The sequence below is a fragment of the Meleagris gallopavo genome, chromosome 8, assembly GCF_905368555.1.
Source record: "Meleagris gallopavo chromosome 8, MGAL_WU_HG_1.1, whole genome shotgun sequence".
NCBI classification, from domain to species: Eukaryota; Metazoa; Chordata; class Aves; order Galliformes; family Phasianidae; genus Meleagris; species Meleagris gallopavo.
Genome location: NC_139411.1, coordinates 27,531,022 through 27,554,775, shown reverse-complemented (window position 1 = coordinate 27,554,775; position 23,754 = coordinate 27,531,022). Strand labels below are relative to the sequence as shown.

General features: G+C 35.8%; 1 protein-coding gene across 7 annotated transcripts in view; it reads right to left on the bottom strand.

Annotated features, from left to right (window-relative positions):
• ATRNL1 (attractin like 1) overlaps positions 1–23,754 on the bottom strand; it is a 435,859-nt gene that overhangs the window by 361,153 nt on the left and 50,952 nt on the right. For all 7 annotated transcript variants that reach the window (XR_014884915.1, XR_014884914.1, XM_085230235.1 and 4 more), the window contains exons 6-8: positions 19,397–19,571; positions 18,071–18,158; positions 6,878–7,133 (exon numbers count right to left, since the gene is read on the bottom strand). Coding sequence is in view for 5 of the 7 variants with exons in the window: in XM_085230235.1 (XP_085086361.1) it covers positions 6,878–7,133; positions 18,071–18,158; positions 19,397–19,571 (519 nt within the window). In the remaining 2 variants the exon portion in view is untranslated. The remainder of the gene's footprint in view (positions 1–6,877; positions 7,134–18,070; positions 18,159–19,396; positions 19,572–23,754) is intronic.

The following is a 23,754-nucleotide window of genomic DNA, read 5'->3' as shown; positions in this document are numbered from 1 at the left end:
GATAAATTGAAAGCAGCTCTTTAAACTGGCACTTAAATCCACCTTTTACATCACATCATTAGTAACCACAAAGAGATATCAAATAAAACTATTCACAGTAGCTGTTACAAGTGAAGATTAAAACACAACTGGAAAATATCTGCCATAGCACTGAAAAAGGTTGAGAGTAACTGAGTAACTTCTTGTTGCCTGTAGCCCTAAAATTTGCATTTTTTCCCCCAGTCTTTCCAGATGTTGATGATAGGAGCCACACAAGAGCAAGCTAGCAAATGAGCATTTCCTGTAGAAGTCACCTTATTCAAAAGAGTCTGTGATAATGAGGATGCCAGTTCTGCAGAATGGGAAATGAGAAAAATAATTCATTACAGCCTGTTGAAGATGATGCAAGCAAAATTGAAAGCGCAGACAAGAACTTCACATGAGGAACAGTCTCTTCCTAATTCTTAGCCTACATTGGTTACTTCTACAAAGATACTTATCCAAAACGAGCACACAACACCACACACCCCGCTTCATCTCAAAGTTCCACTCTATTTCAGTTTTTTATCTGATACTGTGTAGGGATTTTAAGATTACCTCTTTTTCCTCCTGATTCGTCTATGCAGTGAAAAGACTCATTACTTTCTGTTATTACTGCCACTATTCCACTTTCACTAAACAGTTTCCAGGCACTGCGTCTATAAACAACTTACATTTTTTCAGCAACAAAATCGAATTCTGTGAAATGCAAGACAGCACTTTTATTCCTAAGTGCTTATAACAAATGAGAAGGTATGGATTGAACTGGAAGACTTGTGCTGATTTTTCATGTGTGTACACTAACGCTGATATTTTTTATAATGTACTAGTTATACATTTTTTTTACATTATTGATATGTACTGAAATGTAAGTTGTATTTTACTCCAATCTCCATCTTGGATGTTTCAAGTTATGAGGGACAGCAGCTCCAAACACAATCATCAAAATTGTAGCACTAATACTGTATTTTACATACATATTACCTTACTAACAAACAGATTTACTTGATACAACTTACATATGGGGATCAGTGAAATGTCAATCTGCTGATACACCTTTCTATCACCAACACCATCCTCATTTTTCCATTTAAATACTAATCAGTCCACAAGATCAGCATATATGCCTTTCAGGGAGAAAAAACGACTACTACTTTACATAGTAAGTACCATCATGAAAGTTTACTTGTATAATATAATATTTTGCATTTATATCTGTCTGATTCATGTAATAACTAGAACATTTTTGCAGTAAAATTGCATATTATATAGCTCTCCAGGATTTGCACAGAAATATGAATTGCTGTTCCATCTTGTTTATTAAAAAAATGCGCTATGGATAACTAAATTTGAGAAAAGAGGTTCAGAAGCATCATTCTGAAGTAAATCAAAAGGAGTATCAGTTTCTGTTTCTGTTGTTCCTCTAAGATTTAGTTGAACCATCTGAACTTTGACTTCTAAAACTGAGAAGATATTCAGTGTTAATCTCTTTTGTGATTCTTTGCCATCTTAATACACAATCATTCAGTGCAAAAAGTAGTGTCTGAAACAATTCTGTCTGAATTTCAAGGCATTGCTCAACTCAGATATGAATCTTCACTTTTTCTTTAAACAGAAATCCAATCATTAAATGAATTTTCGTAACTCTTCTCATACTAAGACATCCCACTCTTTCTAGCATTATATCAGTGGAAATATTTGATTGATCAATCAATTCTGCAACCTCAATAGCTTAAAAAGCCAAATCAGTCTGGAACTGACAAGATTACTACTTTTACTATTCTGATGCAATTTATAGTTAAAAAACAGATCTCCAACTGCTCTGCGTCATTCTTGTGCTGGGGGTCCCAGGCCTGGACACAGTACCCCAGATGGGGCCTCACAAGGGCAGAGCAGAAGGGAACAATCCCCTTCCAACATTCTTTTGTTATGCATCTGAGGACATCAGTGGCATTCCAGGCAGTAAGAGCACACTGCTGCATCAAGATTCTCATCTACCAGTACCCCAAAGACCTTCTCCCAGGGCTGCTCTCAAAGAGTTCTCCCAGTCTGTACACATCTGGGGTTGCCCGGACCCAAAATGCAACACCTTGCACTTGGCTTCGTTTAAATTTCAGTATGTTCTCATTTTCAAGTGGGAATCCACATCCCTCTGGGTAGCATTCCTTCCTTCTATTGCATTGACTGCACCACTCAGCTTAGTGTCATCAGCAAACTTGCTGAGGGTACACTCAGTCCCACTATGTCATTGATAAAGATGTTAAAGAGCAGCAGTCCCAAGAAAGACCCCTGGGGGACACCTCTTATGACCAGCCTCCCCATGGACATAGAGCTGTCGACCACAACACTCTGGTTGGAAAGATACGATCAATTCTTTATCCACCAAACAGTCCAGCCTACAAATCCATAACATAATCCAAAGTCTGCCTAGAGGGGTTCAGGAACAGGAGCGACATGGGTAGACTGACTGTCAGTGAAGACTGAGGCAAAGAATTTGCTGAATACCTCAGCCTTCACCATGTTTGTTGAAGACAGTTCTCCCTTTTCGTTTACCGGAGGGAGTACAGCCTCCTTGGCCTGTCTCTTCTGATCAGCCCAGCGTACCTGTAGAATTCCTTCTTATTATTTTTCACATCCTTTGCCAAATTCATTTTTATCTGCACCTTGTCTTTCATGATTTCATCTTTACATGTCTAAACATGTATCCCTGTATTCTTCCCAGACCACACAGCTCTGCTTCCACTACCTCTAAATTTCCTTTTTTTCCTTCAGTTTGACCAGCAGGTACTCACGCAGCCATGCTGATCTCCTACCTCCTCCACTTGATCTCTTATGCTTGGGGATGAAGAGCTTTGTTCTCTAAAAAAGGTTTCCTTAAAGAGCTGCCAGCTCCCTTCCATTCCTGTCTCCCTGAAGACTGGTTTTCAGGCATTCCCATCCAATAATTCCATAAATAGATATGCTTACATGCTGCAATATTCTGGTCAGAATATTGGTTCTAATGCCCAGTTTTCTACAACTGTTTCCAGAAGACTTTCCAAGTGAAAAAAAAACATGTTGAGAGGTGTCAGAATTACTAACCAGACTTCTTAAGGATGAGAAAGGGTGCATTTTAAGATGCTCACAAACTTAAGATGCTATAATCACATGCATTCAGACATTGCCAATTCACAAAAGAAACAGAATAACATGCAGGATGAACTGGATGATCTCAGCTACCAGTGGAAAAAAAAAAAAAAAAAAAAAAGCCAAAAAACATATTCAGCTGTAATTTAAAGATGTCGAGCACCGGGATTAGTAACATAACCTTCCATAAAATGGAAGCTCATCAGTTGATAATAACTGAGAAGAATGCTTCATCAGAGAAAGTCTATGAGCCAGTAATGGCTTTCTCATGGTTGCAATACGAATGTCATTTATCAGGTGAGACTAAGGTTATTTATCCAGGTAAAGGTGAAAACACACCTAGAATATCCCACAGATGTTTTCTAATCATCCACATTCAAGAAAGATGAACTTGTGAAAAAGTTACAGAGATGAACTATTGGAACAAGACAAGAAGAAATGAGGTTGTGCTAATCAGTCTGGCAAAAATAGGGTTGGTATCTTTAATTCAAAGATAATTCCAGGAAGGGAGATGAGCTGCTTACATTAGAAAACGTGTAACCCAGAAAATAACATAACCAAACATAAACGAAACAATGATAAAGATAGCTATGATTTAGATGATATCCAGTCACTAAAATTATAAACCTTGAATTAATTCTCCAGATGTTTTCCAAACTACTTAAGATTAATCGACACACATAATAGAAGAAATTATAAAGTACGGTGTTTTTACTACAATGCATGGGTTGTGATGATCAAGATTCATTTCAGACCTTTCCTTAGAGCAAGTTAATCACATACAAACATGGAACCATTCCGTCAATGAAATCCAGTGAACTACAAAAAAAATTTGTTTTCTATTTGTCGATTTTCTCTTTATTTATTTCTAATTAGGTTGGTCACATTAAAAAAAAAAAAAAGAAAAACAACCCTTCAAATTTAAGCAGTAATAATTGTATCAGTTAAAGACAAATAATTAAAATAGCATTTGGAAATAACAAAAGTGTTTCTAAAAAGATCTTTGAAAAAATTTAAAAAGTTTTTATATGCAGTAATAAGCCTAGAAGAAACCAAAGCAAAGCTAGATACATTGGTCTGACCCTTTCTTGATATAGTAAAGCCTTTGAACAGGTCAAGTAAACGGAACAGATTTCTAAGGTAGCACCTCAGCATCCCATCTTTGTTTAAATGCAATGAGAATAAACTGTAAGATTTTTTTCTTGCAATTATGAAGCTCATAACTTATGACAAAGAGGAAGCATACATTACATCACAGGGCCATTTCTTTTAACTCTACTTCAAAGAAACATCCTTAAATCAAAAGCAACCTAAGACCCACTTCTAAAGTCATAAAAAATTTCAGCCTAAAAACTGAAGTGATATGTTGCTGATCCAAACAAATCTCTACCTTCTAAAGAACAAAATAAAATCACAGAAGATTTATTCAGAAGTTTCTTAATGTATATGGAGCTTTTATAAACTTTAGCTAAAACAAAACACCATTATTATATTCACCTTGAGATTCACATTGAGATTCTCAAAAGGTTTATGAGGTATTGCCAACCTAAAAGGAAATAAATTTCCCTGGGGAGTAACCCAGAAAAGCTTTATGGTTCAAGTTAGTAAAATCAACGACATAATTCCCATACCAAGATTTATTGTTTCCTCAGAAGTCATAACTCCAATCACAGCAAGAAAGGACAACAGAAAGCTTTTATTATTACTGTAACTATCATACCCTTAGAGTACAAACAAATTTCTGTGCTTTCACATGGTGAAATTCTGGCTGCAAGCCATGTCTGATTTTTATAGGACTTTGATGATTTTGATAAAAATTACTTGACATGAGAGAAACAAACATGAGAGAAATTTTGAGACTGTGCACACCTTCAACTAACATGCTTTGTTAGTAGACCCACATGCCTATGAGAAAATCTAGGAGTCCACAAATAGCGACAACTTTCTGGGTGTTCTTTTTGCCAGAGCCCATGGAAATCAGGATTATAGTAACTAGAGAAGGTTTTAGCATCAGACTTCCATACGTCAAGATCATTAAAGTTCACTAAAAAATCTGGATCACTTGCAGTTTCAATTAATATGAACCAAAGGGAAAGATTTGTACAGTGCTTTCTTCCAGAAGGCATTTTGCATATGCCTGGAAACTAACTTTCATTTGAATTAAAAACAATAGCTGATAATGTTTAGAATAAAAGAGTACAATTTGAAATAGTCACACAACGTATTCGTTAAAAGAAATGAAAAAAAAGAAAAAGGAACTTTGATATTTGTTTTCACAATATCAGGAGCCCTTTATTGTTAGAAATTTTCTTTCCAGTTCAAGTGGGTTCACATCCGTACTTCTCTTACTTCCCATACCTTTTGATTATGAGCTGCTAAATTCCCCAGAAACTAGTCATTCTTAGTCCAAACAAATATCTAAAATTTCATGATTAAAAATGAGCTTATAATTGCAAAAATGTAAATAAATGCTGCAGCAGACAAAGAATTCAAGAAAACTTGACACAAAAATCATTTGACTTTGGGGGTGAGAGAAGGGAGATGGAAATTCAATGAGGTAAAATGAAAAAAGTTAGCCTTCAATACTTACTAACCCTTAAAGTATTGTTGTGAAAAATAATTCTCAGAGTATAATTTTTTAGTAACTTTGTTCAGTTTAATCAAATTTTTCCAACGTGGAATAAGCACATCATTGCACTCTTCCTCTTATTCCCATTCTCTTTCAGCTTTGTTCAACATCACTACAACTCACAGGTAATGCAGAAAGAACAAGAATCCTCTATGTTTTGAAGTGATTTCCCCACCTCACAAATCTGCAGTTTCCAAGTCAATATGCATAAATGTAAATAAGAAATGAAACTACTTAAAAGACTTAAGATTAATGTCTTAACATAAAAACACTACTTGGAAGTTTTGAATGCATTCTGTGATTGCTTATATAACTGCAAGAAACTCAAATCAATTCTACAGAAAACAATAATTCAAACACTGTTTGAATTAGTGAGTATACAAATATTTCTAAAGAAAATCAGAAGGTGTATTTTCAAGATTATTCTATTATAAGAATGTCTTAGAAGTACCGCGTGCAAGATAAGATGCCTTTGTTTATTTAACTTTAACATTTAAAATCACCCATCAGAAAAGCCTGCCATTGTGGCAGGGGAATCCCAGACAGACATGTTAGAATTCTTAAAAATATGTTTTTTCCAATATTGGGAATTTATTCCAATTGGAAATTTATACATTATCCAAAAATCTTTTTATTTCTTTTAGAAGGAGCAAGTATACATTTCTGAGACTAGCTTATGTGTAACAATAAACAAAGTTATTACATTTCAAAAATCAGCACGATGATATTACAACATTAAGTAAAGAATCTTCAAAATTAACTGAATTTTTGTTGTATTTGACTCTTTATTGTATTCTGTTTTGCCCTTTGATTTTTTACTCTGCTACATAGTAAAAACATTAAGTCTATGGTTAAAAAGGGTAAGTTTCATCAGAATAACTACTACTGTTTGGAATTTATTGTTTTAGCTTTAACAAATACCCAAAGTCATTATATTCCAAACACATACTAATGCTACTAACAATTAATCTGATCAGTGTTGTCTGAAGGAAAAAACAGTGAGATAATATTGCCAAATATTTATTTTCCTTTGTGAAAATGGGAAGCGTTCCTAAGGAATTTTTTTCATCAATACATGATAAAAATGACTTGAAAGCAACTTACTTATGTAGTATTCTTGCACAATGCTCGTGTAACCGTATATGGCAGAATATCCAAAAATGATAATCATAACCACATCTCTGCTGTCCAGCTCCACGATGTGTGCTGAATGACCTTCCACAGCATACTGCTGGCCATGTACAAGTACAGCAGGAGTTCTGATGCTCCATGTTTGACTGTGGATGTTGAAAATCCACAGCTCATCAGTAACATTGCCATTATTTGTTTCAATTTTGCCTCCGTACATGTATATGTCTTCCTGTAAAAATTGGGAGAAAGGAGAGAACAGATAATGGATTACAAAAAAGATAACATCTGAGCTGCGTATTCCTGTGCTGCATAGAATTTTATAACTGAACAATCTGATTTAGATCTTCACGTACAGTTAATGCTAGCTTAAACAGCTCAATAACAGACACTGGTCCCTGAAAACAATACTTAAGCTAAAGCAAAAGTGATGATAAGGAGAGCACTTCACTGAAGAATAAACGCAGCCATGAAAATGACATGAAAATGAATCTCAACCAGATTACTTCAAGCAGAAAAACTTTAATTACATGACTCTAATTCACACTGCAGCTATTAAAAATCTAAGCAGAAAGGGATTTATACTGTCTTCTTAAGGAATAGCTCACAGAACTAAAACATAATTTACCATACACTCAGACTATATGAATTTCATTTGGCATATGCACAAGAGAGAACATTTTATCTTAATGACAACATAACTTAAGTCCTGAGAAACTTCACAATCATAAACAAATCAGCCCAAAGAAACGGGACAATGCAGTTGATGACAGTACATCATCCCCTTGGGCACATGTACTAAAATCAAATCTCAATGGGAGAGTACTTTGAGTTCTTCTAAAAGGATGCAAAAGAGATTTTCCAATCTTCATTAACCACATATCAAAACAGATGGCGTTGTTTTTTGAGATAAGTAAAGAATGATTTACTTAAATATTGATTGAAAATGATTCTAGTAAATCTCTAACTTCAAGGCATATATAGTCATAGAATGAATTCCAGCTTGTTGGCTTCACTGACTGGCTCACTGTTCAAGGACAGTTTATCCCAGGTAGAAAAATACTGCTTCTGGTCCAAATAACGAGTTAATGTTTGGTAGGACACATCAGGTCTACGTACACTCAGCATCTCACCTGTATGGTGTTCGTACAGTAGGCAGTCATCTCTTGCACAATGCAGTATCATAAATACTCTAGGGCCTAACCAACTTCATCAAGAAAAAAAAAAGAAAGCTGCAGAATAGCACATTTAGCGAAGTTTTGCTTGGCACGGACTACTGTTCCTCAGGAGAAAAAAAAAAACAACAAAACTAAGATAAAGAAACTGCATAATATAAGAAGTCTGAATGAACCATAAGGAAATTGAAAAATAAGGCTGATCAGTAGATTGGCAGTCTATTAAGACCAGCAAAGCAAAATACAATTTTTAACTGTTCCCCCATTTGACGCATGTAAACATTTCTTAATTTGGAGTTCTTCCTATACAGTGCTACTCTATGTTAGAGAATAGCCTACACTGGTCTTTGAACAAAAGATGTTCACAATTCACAATCTTCAGTAGGAACTAGTACTGGGATAATATCTGTACTAACTATACATCTGAAGTCATTATTTTCCTGTGAAATAAAAATACATTTCAAAGGCCTCAAGTAAAGATCTGTAAGAAGGCAATTACTGAACACAACCAAAGGGATTGTTTCTATGGGATGTAAGCACTGACGGAGTCTACAGGCATCAAAGCATGCAAGCCAAAAGACTGCCAAGGCATCTTTCACAATACCACAGTGAAAGTGGTCATAACGTAATACTTATCGTCATCATCGGTGAGGAATTAAGACTTGCTTTGAATGCTGTTCTTGCAATACCTGTCTGCTGAGCTGCATTTTATCTTATGCTGGTATTTCTTGAGAAATCTTCCTCTAGGTCTTTGCCTTGCACTGAGGAGCCTTACTTAGGAAGATACTCCCAAATATCAGCTATTAATTAGAAAGATTCAGTAGTGTTAGAACTTTCTTGACAAATTCTCAAATTCCATGAAGGAGGGCAAGATCCAAAGGAATTGTTCCCCATACATCTAATGAATGTTTTTGGACTAACTCAGTAACTAAAACAGATGTTAAAGAAAAATATGTATATGACGTTATGGGTTGGCTTTAGGTTCATGCCAGCCTTAGTTTTCCAAAATAAAAACAAAGCGTGCTAAAGCACAGCTATTGACTCCAAAGACTTCTACTGTTGGGTTGTTTGCCACAGATGTAAAAACAGGTTTCTAGGAGATTCTGCTTTGGGCCAGCCAGACTTTCTTTACATGCATGCTTTGAGAAGGAGGCACATGCCCAATTACCTTCAGGAATGCTACTTTCCTTCGGTATCTAAGGAACAACTACAATTCCTATTTCGAATGTTGAATATAGATTTGTGCACTTTATGTAATATTAAACGCCAAGAAAGTAAGATGGTAACAGTACCAATGGAGTTTATTAGTTTATTTTAAAAATAGTGATAGGATTTGCATCTGAAAAATTAACTGTTCCTATTATAATTAATTAAAATAATCATCAATATGTCTCTAGTAAGAAATAAACCAAGGCTGCAGGTAGCATTCTATAGCCTATCAATCCATTACTCAGTGACGAGTTGGTAGTAAAATCTGTCATAATTCTTGAGATTGCAAGGAAAAATCACTATGACAGAATAAGCTTTCTGATTTTCTTCCTTAATAGCTAAACCATCTTGAAAACAGAGATGCTGACCTCTAGTGTGCTATTCTGACTTTTTAAAATACGTTTAGTTTCAAAGACCATCTTCCTGCTTTTCATAAAGAAATACGCTGTAGCATTTCACTGTATTAAACACGAGGGCTTGTCCAGATTTTGGCAGGGATGAAGTTAATTTTCTTCCTAGTAGCTAGTTCAGTGCTGTGTGAGTATAATGTTGATAACACACTGACGTTTTGGTTGCTGCTGAGCAGCACTTACAAGTCAAGGTTGTTTGAACTTCTCATGCTGCCTGGTCAGAGAGAAGCTGGGTTGTATAAGTTGCTGGGAGGTGACAAAGCTGACAGAAACAGGTCACAAAGATGTCCCATACCATATGGTGTGACATTCAACAATAAAACTGGGGGCATTGGATAGGAGGGCTGCTTCTGTTCAGCAACGGGCTGGGAATCGGTCAGCAAGTGGTAAGTAACTTTGTCGTGCATTCCTTGCTTTGTGTACTCTGTTGGTGGTGGTGGTTTCCCTCTTTTTTAATTTTTTTTTCCCCTCTTCACTAGACTGTCCTTATCTCAACATGTGAGTTCTTGCACTTTTCAGTTTTCTCCCCGATCTCACTGGAGGTTGGGGGGGAGGTGAGTGAACAGCTGTGTGGTGCTCAGCTGCTTCTGGGTTAAACCATGACCAGGCTTATAGGAAATTTGTAGACTAGTGAAACATGAATGGTTTGAGCAAATACTTTTCTTTAAATTATCCCGGAGAGCTCACTGTTGAAACTGCCAATTCAGACTCACAGAGTGAAGCACAGAGGAATGAAGGACCTAATTAGGGACTTGCAGGTGAAATATAACATTTCTTAAAAATATTTTTTTTTTTATTTTTAAGAGAGAGAGAGCAAAGACGCAATACGCTAAAAAGGTGACCTGAAAAGCCACATGAATTACAGAATGACCCCTCAGACAGCTGGCAGTGTTCTCCTCACCGTTCTATTTAAATGATTCAACATACAGATAAAAGAACACTTCTGAGAGGAGCTATCTTTATAAATGACACAGCAGATCCTGTACACAAAACTATTCAGAGTTCTACAGAGAAAAAGACAAAAAAGTCATGAAAACTACTTTATCAATCCCAAAATCACATTTAAGAAAGCTTCACTCCAGGCTATTTCTGGGATTAAGCAGCTCCTCCCACTGCTAATAAAAATAAAAAATTAAAAACCACTTCGAAAGTTAGCTATGATCAGCTCAATATGGAAAAAGAAAGGCTCACAGACCTAAGTCCATAGAACTACAGAATGAAAAATTTTACAAGCATATAAATAAAGGACAAGAGCAATCACATAAAGGCAAGCATTCTCTGAGAAGTCTAGAGAGAAAAGAAGTATAGCCCAAAGGTTGAGAGAAAAGGAGTCTGTCCATAAACCAGCTATAAACCAAGGCATATGCTGTCATGGTTTGGCCTGGTTTCTATGTCAAGGGGGTGAAGGGACCCATGGATCCACACCCTGTGAAGGGAGCATGATGGAGAGGGTAGGGGAGGGAAGGAAAAGTCGAGATATTGGCCCAGATGAGGAAAAGAGCAGCAATAAGCTAAAGGAAAAAAAAAAAAACTTAGTTTACTATTGAAGTACACTGACAAGCCAAAGAACTGCAGCACTAACTCTTTAACTCCCAGTGCGTTCAATGACGTCATGATGTGGAATACTGATGGAAAAAAACAAGAAACCGTGACATATGCTGAAGGTGAGGCCTTCTGTACACAAGATAATGACTTCCAAGAGGACAGGAATACAAATAGTGTTCACCTTCGAGCACAGGAATGAAGCATACTATGAGAGTTTCTCCAAAAGTAATGCCTCCTATTTTATTATGTTGGCCCACAACATCAGAGGTGGATGGTGGTGGTATGGCAGTAGAGGTTGGACCTTGCCACCAATATTCCATTACATTTTGTTGTTGTGCGGCAGATAATAGCAGAGGGGCAGCCTGACAGAGTGGCATCTGACATGTAAGTGCATATGAAGCAAAGGTGTATCACTGAATGTGTATGGAAAAAAACAGCATCCATCAACATTCACTGATGCCTGCAAACATTCATAGAGACCAGAGTGGATGTGAGCACAGTGAAGTGGTGGCAGGTTTCAGCAGTGTTGACAGTGACGTGAAAGACAAGGCATGTTCCGGATGGTGATACAGCTGTTATACTACAAAGTGAAGAGCATCCCCATGTGCTCATTCATGCAGATCAGCAGATTACAGATTGTGTATGGAGCTGAATATTGGCCTCAAAATACTGGAAACAATGATGGCAATGTTGAATTATTGCAAAACTTACACTGGAATGTTCAAATTGTTGGCGCATGTTCACACAGGAACAGAAAGAACAACATATGTTTATTTGACAGGACCTATTGAGCCAAAACAAGTGAAGGCAACAGTTTCGTGGATCACATCATTACTGGTGACAAGGTATCACCACTACAAGCTGGACTCAAAACAGCTGTCCATCAAGTGGCAATATACGAATTCCCCATCAAAGAAGTTGCTGAAGATGCAGCCCTCATTGGGAAAGTGATGCACACTATCATGGTGCTCTTTCTGGATTTCCTGGAACCCAGGCAAACCAGCTCTGAAACTACATCACAGCACTGACTAAATTGAAAGATTAAATTTCCAGAATTGGGCCAGAGAAGACAACAATCTTTTTTTTTTGCAACGTCAAAAGGCCAGGCCCCATATTGGTTCAAAGACTGTGGAGCACTTAATCAATCTCGTCTAGACTATCCTACCACATCCACTGTATAGTCTGAATTTGGAGCCTTCTGACTTTCATCTTTTTGGGATGATGAAAAATGAATGGCATGAGAAACATTTTCCTAGAAATTATGCCGTCATAGCAGCTTTTAAGCAGTGGTTCACCCTCCCACTGGTGTCGTTTGTTTTGTTTTGTATTGGGTTTTTTGTTTGTTTTTACAAGCATGGCATACGGGCGCTTGTTCATGGCTGGTGGCAATGCATAGTAGTGGAAGTGACCGTTGAAAAATAGTGTTTTGTAGCTGAGAATTTGCTTCATCAAATAGTGTTATCATGCTCTTTGTAGTTTAATGGACATAAAGAGGAGGTATTACTTCCAGAGCAACCTACATACACATACTTGTACTCAAACTAATATGGCATACTACTACATCAGTAATTAGATGAACAAGCAAATAAAGCAAATAAAGGTTTAAAACAGCATATCCTCATGAAACTAGTGAGGAAAAAGTAACAATAACCTGGACATGTGTCCCAGATGAGAGATATTAAAAACTGAACTCTTTACACTGGAGAAACGCAGAGGCCAAGAGGTAGACTATGCAAGAAACAGAGAGCTGAACAACAGGCAGATAAGCATGAAGACATGTGATCTCCAATACACTCCTGTTTTGAGTTTCTAATACCACATGTCAAAAGCAACATCTTCAAACATATAGAGTGAAGATCACAACAGAATATTTACTCAAGAAATTAACCTGGGTCATTTTTAGATGTGTTACTTCACACTGCTAAAATCACCTAAGAAGTTACAGAAACCTCTAAAAATCTTGCAGTTTTTTTAAATGAAAATTGCATACAAATGTCAACCCATGCAAAGCATATAAAAGTACAGTATATATTCAATGTGTAATTCAGGCTTCCTATGTAGTAGGAAATTCCTGCAGAAAAGGAAATTTTCCACTGTAAGAGGAGCATCTATGCAGCTCACTTATTCATGACATTCCCACCTACAGGCCATGACAGTTGGTTTCTTGGCAATTGTTACAGGGTAAGTCAGAAAAATAGCAACAGAAGAGATTGTTAGTTTCAACTGAATTAAAACTTTCCGATAGATATTACCATGTTCTTAAAAAAAATTCCCTACCACAAACAATTAAAAAAATATTATATTTAGATGATAATGAACAATATCCAATTTGTAAACGCAGAGAAAAATTTCTTAGGGAGGAAAAAATCTTTGGAAAGTCAATTACTTTGTGTGTCCTAAATACATGGCACAGCAAAAAAATACAGGCTTCTGGTAAACAAATAGAAATCATCCTAACAGTCTGAACTTCATAATTTAAAAGGCAAAATACTTTTACAAATCTGAAAAAGCATGAAAAATTTCAATCTACTTTTATCCTTAGAGTTATATCAAAGAAGAAAGTTAGATACCTATATGAAATCACTTATTTATGTAAATGAATAAAGGCTCTAAATCCAAATATAAGTCCTCTGCTTTTAAGTGAATAACCATTAATTAACACTGCTATATGCACGTTCAAAGTTTCATAAGAACTGACAAGGTAATCTACAGAATTTTCCATAAAATATCCAAATTATTTCTTGTTTTTAATAGGAGTAAAAACAAAAATTGCAAGAATTTTTGCAATCCAGTATGTTAAATAAGAATTCCTGCATGAGTCTCCTTGTCAAAACAAGAAGTCCACAGCATTTATAAATAAGAATCTTGTGATTGCTCATCTCGCCTAGTTCTCAATTTCTTCTGAGATCTACAGATCAGAATTTAAAAGCAGGATGTTCAGAGGATGTAATTGAAAGCCACAAAATAATTTTAAAAAGTAACTTGGTGGTACAACCCACTAACGAGTATTAATTGAATGGTTAGAACAGACTTCTATATTCCCAGTGCTTTTCCAAATCATACTACAATTACCTGCATGAGTAAGCATATACAAGAACAATAAACTAACTGGTGAAAGAGTGTCTCACATTAAGGGAGAAAAAGATTTTGCTCTTGTTTTGTTAACTCTAGATTTTGATTAAACTAACAAAAACATAAGAAGAGACACGCACACTCAGCATCAATACCAATTAATTTGGAAATCAAAACAATTACCCTTTTTTAAATAAACCTTTAAAATCAGAAGTAACATTTATAGTACACAAACAAGTCAAATTAAGTTGGAGTACGTATAAAATGGCACACATATCAGGAAACATCTTTACAATTTCTATTGTGTCAGCCTGTTTGCTTGCCAAACCTAAAAGAATCTAATTTCAATGCCCAGTCAACCTTCCACTGCCATGGGACTAGAAGAAACAGTTTCATTATAAGCTCAAACTCCGTGATATGACCAGAAGGTCATGTCCAACAGTGATCATGCACTCACTCTCTATGCAACTCCCACCATGCTTTACTCCAGCCATCTAGTAGTTTTCAATTTGCTATCTAACTTCCTGTCTAGTCATGGTTTGACAAAGCTGTATATTCCTGCTTTCAAGACTTCACAAACCATTATCTCCAGTCTCTTCATAATCCTTTTTCTTCTGTGATTCATTTCAAAGTACGTTGACATTTTTGAAGTATCAAGATGCTGAAACTACATAGAATCTCTCAGATATGGGAGAACCAATTGCTAACAGAGATAGGTCGTGCTTTTCCAAAAAACAGTCTGAAGTGGGACTGAAGGCAACACTATCTAACAATTTAGCTGGTCTAAAAGCAAGAACACATTTTATGCATTTATAGTGGAGAGAATATAAAAGTCTTAGTCACTTGTTATAACTATACATCAGTGGGAGTCTTCTGATCTCTTTTCTTCAGAGTAAAGAAGTACAGTACTTCAATTTTAACTAAAGAAGCTTTCTGAGGGAAATGGCACAGTAACTTATTTCATTCTCCACAGAGTCAATTATATAGCCTCAATTTAGCTTGCACCACAGTCAGGCAATACTAGCTCTGTGCTCTCACACTAGTCTAGCACAGGCTTTGAAATCTTGGGAGCTGAAGTCAAAAACTTAATCTAATTTTTTCTAGGTAGATACTATTTTCTCTCTTCTAAAAAGAAAACGTTGAACAGTGAGTAGTACACAGCTCTAAACACAGCTCACAGCTGCCATCTCTAGGTATTATATGATATCCTGCCACTCTTCACACTCAAATTTTGTTTTTCAAAGGACTGAATACGTGAAAGGAAAAAATAAAAGTTTATCTTAAGATCACACAAGTCTGTATTGTTTGATATTTGCTGGTAATTCTTTTTTTAATGGTTACTCTTTAGTTTGGAGCATCTCAAGTAAATACTAGTACTGTTGACCTCGAAAAGGTTAAATGATATTTTAGTCCTGTATTCTGAACTGCTAAATTGCTATGTTACTTGAATGTTTCTGACAAAAATGATCCACATTCCACAAGAAGTGAAATAACCAGAATATAGCAGTCTAAGACATTTCAAAGAACAGATAATGCATAGGTAGTGAGTCAGGGAACTGAGGAGGAGAAAAACAATTTTTGAGTTGGCTTTGGGGCATGCACAGAATCTAGTTCACATTATTGCTACAGTAGTAATCGTGACATTCAGCATCTCTGGAAGAGAAATATGACAGGGGGAAAAAAATAGCAAAAAACAAACACCCACAATTCTGCTCAACTTCAGAAAAGCAATGTATATAAAGGAAAACATAAAAAAAAATTAAATAGGTACAACTGAAAGAATAAAATCTTTAATGATGATATGAAGATACTTTAAGGACATCTGAGATCCCATAAAACCTTTCTATTTGAAAAAAAAAAAATTCCAATTAGAAAGACCAAAATAAATCAGGCTTAACTTAACAAGACTGTTAGAAGTAAGAAAAAGTACTTCAAAATCTGCTTCAAATCCAGCAGATTAAAATGTGGAAAGCTATAAGGCAAGCCAAGAAACAGCTTGATGAGTTGCCTGCAAAATTTATGTGTAAAGTACTACACCATTTTTCAAATGCATTAGAAGAACAGTCGACTAGATTTATTTATGCTGCCAACAGACAGTATAATATTCCAAAAACATAGAGTCATAGTAATAACATTAATTTTTGCATTTGAATTCTTCATCGTAGACTTCACAGGTATTTCCATAGCAGAAATTAATAACAAGTGGTCATAGTAAAGGAGCAACAAAAAAAGTCTCCAAGATCTGTTCCTAAGGAATTTAATAAAAATGGTGACTCAGTTGGAATTTTGAGAAAGTGTTCACTTAACAGTGAGGAGAGGTCATCTGTGGTATCCCACAGAAATGAATATTAAGAATTTGTTAGTTCAACATACTTTGAAATAGTCTGGCATAGGGATGAACAGAAAAATGACAATTTCAATACTAAGTTACTCAAAATACCCAAGATAATGAACAAAGGCAAAGAGTTGAGTAATATTTAATGTCCAATACAAGAACAAGTAAAAGGATGTACAAAGTCATATAGATTTTCATGAAAAGATGCATACAAAACTATTTTAAGTCTGCACTATGGTGGTGGGGTTTTAATTGACTAGAGTAAGGTCATAAACTTGTGGCTGATAGTTCAGTGATAATACCAATTCAAAATCAATAGTAGATTGATATAAATCTCCGAGGTACTGATACCTCCCAAACAACTCTTTCAGAAGGGATACAGAAACTAAAAAAAAGGCACAGACAATGACTTCGTTACTATCTGATGTACGAAATACCTTCCTTCTGGATTACTAAAAAAGCAAGTAATTTTCATCATGAATCAGTAATGATGGAGGATATGATAAACTTACAGAAAATCATAACTGGTAGCAAGAACCCAATTAGAAAACAGTATAAAGAGGTAGGGAATATCAAAACAGCAAGTAGCAATATCCCAAAAGGTGGCATCTCTTCACACAACAACCTGGAATTCTTGGGCACAGGATGGTACCAATGATAAAAATGGCCTGAATGCATAGAAATAAATGAAAGGCACAGATTTACAGTCTTTCCATAAAAATATTATTTCAGAAGTCCTTTTGATAAAGCAGCATACCCACTATTTAAAACTGCTCTGTTTCTGTAAGCAGTTGTAATAAAGCAAATAAAAAATTATTTCTTACTGTCACGGCCCTTAAGGCACATAGGGGCCTCAGCCAGGGTTCAGCCATGGACCCTCCCCTCCCTCCTACTCCGGGCTGATCTGGACACAGACACTAGATAGCTTGTTTTCTGGATGGGCTCCTCAGGCACATTCTGTAGCCTTGTCTCCAGTCCTGCCTCCAGCCCTACTTTCTCCTGCTCCTGGCTGGACTCCCTGCATGGTCTCTGGACCTGGGTCATCACTTGCCATGTACATGGTCAAAGGACCCACTATCAGCCCACCATCCTACATGCTGTGTTCAGCCCCTGTGGGATGGCACCTGCTCAAAAGGGCTTTGTCCATGCTGAGGTCACACTTGGCTCCCAGTTCACCTTTCCTTACACAAGAGTTGTAAGTATTACTTTGGGGGAGGGGGAATACCATATTGGCAAGTTTAGCTCTAGAGCTAAGAAGTCTTTCTTTCTCCAAAACTGTGCAACAGGTCTAAATAATGAAGAAGGCAATAACAACAAAGCATTTAATGACTAGAAATTACCCTCAAAAATGTATGAATCATTTCAAAATCAGTAACAGTACATAAAAATTAATTAATTAAATAAGAAGTTGAGGAGTTCAAACCTGATATAACGCAAGTGTGTGTCCGTATCTCTGGAGTGGCCCTTTGGATACAGGCACTACATTCCATATACTGCTTTCCAAATTGTAGCTAGAAGAGAAATAAAAAATTAAAATGTTTTCTATTCACACAGAAATAGGGGATTTTGTATTTTTGAACTAATTCTGTTATACAAAGTGTGCACACTTCATCAGACATTGTTTGTCTGAGGTTGTAGGTAATTTGTTAGCAGCAATAGGGTGATCATTTTTAACTGCTGTAACAGTGCAATAGTATTGATAGTGAGCTAAATGCTCATCAAGGGAAAACTGGAACAGTTCTATTGGGGACCCATCAACAATTTCAGAAATTGCAGCTATAATTAAAACCACTTACAAGAAAGTTATGAAACTAGGTTACTAAGTTCACAGTTATTAGCAAGCAAAAAACCACCACTCAACTGCCTAAGCCACAACCTTTGGCATTGCTTTGAAAACTTGTTATTGAGCACCCTCCCAGTTACACAGCTGAATTTGATTTTCTTTAACTTTAAATTAACTATTGAAACACAACAGAACAAGACAGAGGTAAAAAATAAGAACGCAGAGGTATTAAAGGAAGATGCAAAGACAATGGGATTTGTTTTGGATGACTGTAAAATTGCAAAAGAAAACAAGAGGTAGACAAAAATAGGAGAAATAAACATATCCTAACAGTTGCATTATTTATCACATTCAGGGCCTCTGTCTGTATACAAGTTACCATACAAATTGGCTAAGTGATATTTACAGATATTTTGGGAGTTGGAGTTAATGATCCTTATGGGTCCCTTCCAACGTGAGAGATTCTACACTTCTATGGTAGATGCTTCAAGTTTGCTTTTAATAGCTGATCAAATGCATATGCATACAGAGTGTTACAAATATGAAGAACCAACATACCCTGCACCAAGCAGGCTAAATGCCTGCATTAAATATGAGCCTCTTGTAATTATAAATAAATATTTATATGCAAATATCACTCTAGATATACTATCTGAAAACACCATCACACAGATTTCTTCCCCCGTTTTATCACCAGAAGCACTTTTACGGTTTCTAGCAAATAATAGTGACAGTTTTCAGAAGACTGATGAGTTCACACATTAATATTACATAGATCTTTGTTACACATACTCTAATTCTTTTGAATTGTAAGAAAATTGGAAGCATAGAAATAAGACAGTTAATAAAGAACTTAAAAAAGTATAAATCTTTTGATTGAGTTGCAGGATAGATGTTCATTTGTGTCGATATTTATTTTCCCCCAAGTGTTATCAGAAGGGATATCATAAGGGAGAAATCACTTACTTCAACACCATTTGGAATGAACTGTAGTTAAAAGTATATCCACCAATCACCCACATAAATTTTCCATGAAGAACTGCCTTATGGGAAGCCCGGCCCACGGAAGGGCTGAATGGCTTTACGTTTGGTAAGATCCAGTAGGACTCCGTGGAAGGGACATTCAAAGAACAATCTGGACCTGTTTTGTAAACAAATGCAGAATTTGTACTATCTGTTAGACCGAGATGTTAGAGCCAATAAAGCAGAAATAGGGAAGACTTAATTACCAATGTCAGGATTGCTCGTTCTGATAAAATACAGTATAGACTTTTATGTTTAACAGATGCTCGACAAAAAAAAAAAAAATGACAACAAAGGACATTAGTCAAATTGAAAGTGTTAGATTAGCTGAAATAATACTATATTTCTGCATTCTTCTCAGAAAACACACTGTATGAGTCACAGATCAAAGGGAAGGCAAAATGAACCATATTTTTGGAAGCAATATAGATCTAAACTTTTTATTACCTCTAAAGGAGGACTATAATGCAGAATATTACCAGAATAAGTTGATATCAAAGCAAATAACACTGAAGTAAGTAACGTTACAGTATAGAATATAGTATAACCAATCTCAAGAATACAAATTTGGCTTTTTTCAATGTCATTTTGTGCTGTCTTTCAAGAAGAAAGTGCTTCATAAAATCAAGAATTTGAGAATTTGAATGTTATAGAAACTTACTGATTATTCTACAAAGCTACCGAAGCCTGAATTATTTTGGAACATATCTTAGAAAACAGTACTGATAAATCAAGAAAAATTATCAAAAGGTGCCATTTTTAAGTTTTATTATTTCAATAAAATTAATAAAAGAAAAAAAAAAATCACCAGCATGCAAACCATGTGCCTTTTTTCTGTGACTGTTCAGTATTACTGATTATCTTTATTTCTGGATAGGAAAACACTGAATCTTTAGGGCACCACTTCTAGGATTATCAGTCATGGAAGTGAAACTTTCAGCATCAATAATAGCAGACACATTGCATGGCAGCTAAATGATGTCAGTAATTCGATGCTGATACTGTAAAGCAGTGTTACGTCCATCTCTGTCTAGTTAGATTAAATCACTCACTCAAGCTATTGGGCATCACTAAAACTCAAAGCTGTTGAACTCACACTAGGCATAGCCTTTTTTAAGGAACACAGCAATAGTCAGCTAAAAATAAACAAATACCCAAGAAACAAATTAAAATGGCCAGTCTGCATCCAAAGAATCATAAATCAACCAATTTAAGGATGCATAGAGATGTACAGAGTTAAGGAGTAAAGGCATAAACTCAGTTCATAAAAACATGTAGGTGGGAAAATAGCTTTATATCACTGAAACCATCCACCTAAAACTACAAACCCATTGCCAAATCATGTCCCTAAACTTAGTTCTGAAAGCATAAAGTCCATCTGGATAGAATTTTGAGGGGGACAATATTTAGGTACAACAGAGTAAAAACTGAAGGGGCAACAAAAGCCAAAAAAAAAAAAAAAAAAGTCCGCAGCGTTAAAAGGAGGAGCTATGTGAAAACAAGGGAAAAAGGAACTTCAAGAAGCAAAAGAAATAAGAAGAAGCTAAAAGGGTCAACGAAGAATGAGATTCTTACTGATGGCATGCAGGTAACTACGGTCACTTCCATGGGAACATTGAACCTATGCATTCTCTTGCTCAGAAATGCTTAAGTAAATATAAAGGCAGGCTGACATGGCTGATAATAGTGTAAGGAAAGTTATTAGAAAAATATTAACATGTGTTAAATCATGATCAAATGAAGAAAAAGAAAGGAACACAAAATACAGCATAATAAATATCAAACTAAAGCATGCAGCTTAATGTTAAAATATAACTAAGAAGATTTGGTTTGGTTTCATTCTGAGTTATGATTGAGAATGGAACAAAACTGAGCAAAAACAAATTACTCATGAAATTCTATGTAGACAAATATAAAACTATGCCAGCTGTGCTCTAAAAAGACTAAAAAGATGACAGCCTCAGATACCCAATAACAAAGTCTCAAGTTATGAGTATCATAGTATTTTCATTAGCAATCAATAGCATAAAAGATAAAAAACACATTAGAAGTAGAGAGCACTATTAACTCACTGTCTAAATCAGTCATTAGTCCACAATCAGAAACTTGTGAGTTCTTCTCAAAAATAAAAGATATATTGGTTCCAGAAGCTACTTACAGGATATTTAAAGGAATCAAATGGCTTCTGTAATTGGAGCAAATGAGCTGGCTGCGTTTTTCTATCTTAAAAAAAATCTCTCCTTGAAAGCGAATGCTGAAGGTGCATAAAATAAATGACCCAAAGAGCATAGATGTGAAGAATTGAAGCTGGCACAGTCAAAACAAACAGAAGGAGGTAGTTCTTGCAAAAAGTGTCAGTCCTTGCCAAGGAACTCTGACATAGGACACTCCAGATGCAAAGGCTAACACTGAAACAAGAGACTTGACAAATATTTAAAAGATAATCAAGAGAAGTTTACTAAATAAACTAAGTACCTGACATCACATTTTTTTAATTTCAAAACATTATCCTTCACAAAGAACATCAAGTTTTTCTAATGTGCATTTTGAGAAAAAAGGATATAATTCTTATACATGACAACCAGGTAGATCATCTGTGCCCAAATACTTGCCATTTCCTATAGAAAAACGATACTGACTTATATCCAAATTATATTTCACTGCTTGAATGGTGGAAACCTCAGTTCCCATTGTTCATTATTCCCTCTGCCCTAAAAAGATTAACGGTATTTGAATGGGGGTCTAATGAAAGTAGGAATAATTCAGTATATTATTGTTTAAGTATTAATATACATAATAGAATTGTAACCTCAACAAGACCCTGATGTGGTAAATCACTAGAGAAAACAATTAATTTGAACTTAACAGTGTTCATATTTAAACAATTGATTAATTATTCCTTGATCAGGAAAGATGATAAATACGAAATTTATGATGTCAGTTTTATTAGAGGTGACCAATCTCGCACAGAGATGCCGTGGTCAGCGGCGCCCCCTTGTGGCCAATCACGAATTGTACACACAAACTGAGGAGATGTTCCTTCCTGCAGACGGAGCACCGCTAGAACTCACGAGGGAAATCCGAAATAACATTCCTGACAATAAGATCTTCACACTGTACTCAAACGAAGGCAAACAAAAGCTTTTTACCCGAAGTTAAAGATGCAGATTTCTTAATACCGTTAACTAGATCAGCGATTAAATGAGTGTTGCATTTAACTGCCTTGTAATCTCAGTGCTTCGTTATTGGTAGTTCTGCAATGTTCTACAAACGACTGGAATGTGAGATGGATGAGAGACATCACATACTCAGAGCCTACTCTGGCATGGAAAAAGGAAACATTCTGAGTATTCAGGTGCCTGAAAGCACCAAGTCCTTCATTGTTTCCTTCAAAGAACATAACAACCTGTGCATAATGAATGTGATTATTAAAATGGCCTAAGTTTGGCATTCCCAACAGAAAAGCCACCCCTAGCCTCTACTCCTTACTCTCCATTTCAAAACTGGCACTACTTTTCATGTAGGAACTCATGGAACTCATTCAGGTTAAAACAAACTTTGCTTTTTGGCCAGGCAGGCTTTCAATTTGGATGCGTCCCTTTATCCACTTCACTTTGCACACACACAAGCACAATTGTACCAACAGGAGTACAACTGATCCTCCAGGACTGCCCTTTCATTGAGAGTGTCAAACATTGGGCAGAGTTATTTCAGTCCATATGAATCTGTACAAGTTTAATATACAGCTGAAGGGGGAAAAAATGCAATAGACTAACACTGACTTCTACTGAAATGTCATTTGAAGAACAAACGCTTTTGTGTGGCTAGACCTTTATAAATGTAAGGTAAATGTAAAACTTTGAAATATAATTTACAGATCTTCATACATATACAATATATGTACCATGAAACATCACCATTATTTCAGCGTAACTACATTTTCACTTCAGAACCATCACATCCACTAAGCCTTTGTAGAACAGGCAGCACCACAGCTGCAGAACACAGATAAAAATGTTTTATTATTTTCTATGCAAATACAATTTTTCTCCATTTATTTAAAATTGGATTTCTTTCTTATCCACTCAACCCATAGAAAAAAAAGAAAGGTTTACAAAGAGGAAACAACTTTATAAAACTGAATTGGAAGTCAATTATGTAATCCTCAAAGGTAGGGAAAAATTCTATAGGTTTAAAAAAAAGTGATTTACCCACACAACACAAGAGAAGGAATTTGATTTCTATTTATTGAGGAGTTTCATGAACTGCCAAAGTAACAATCTGTTCCAGTAGTTCAAGTC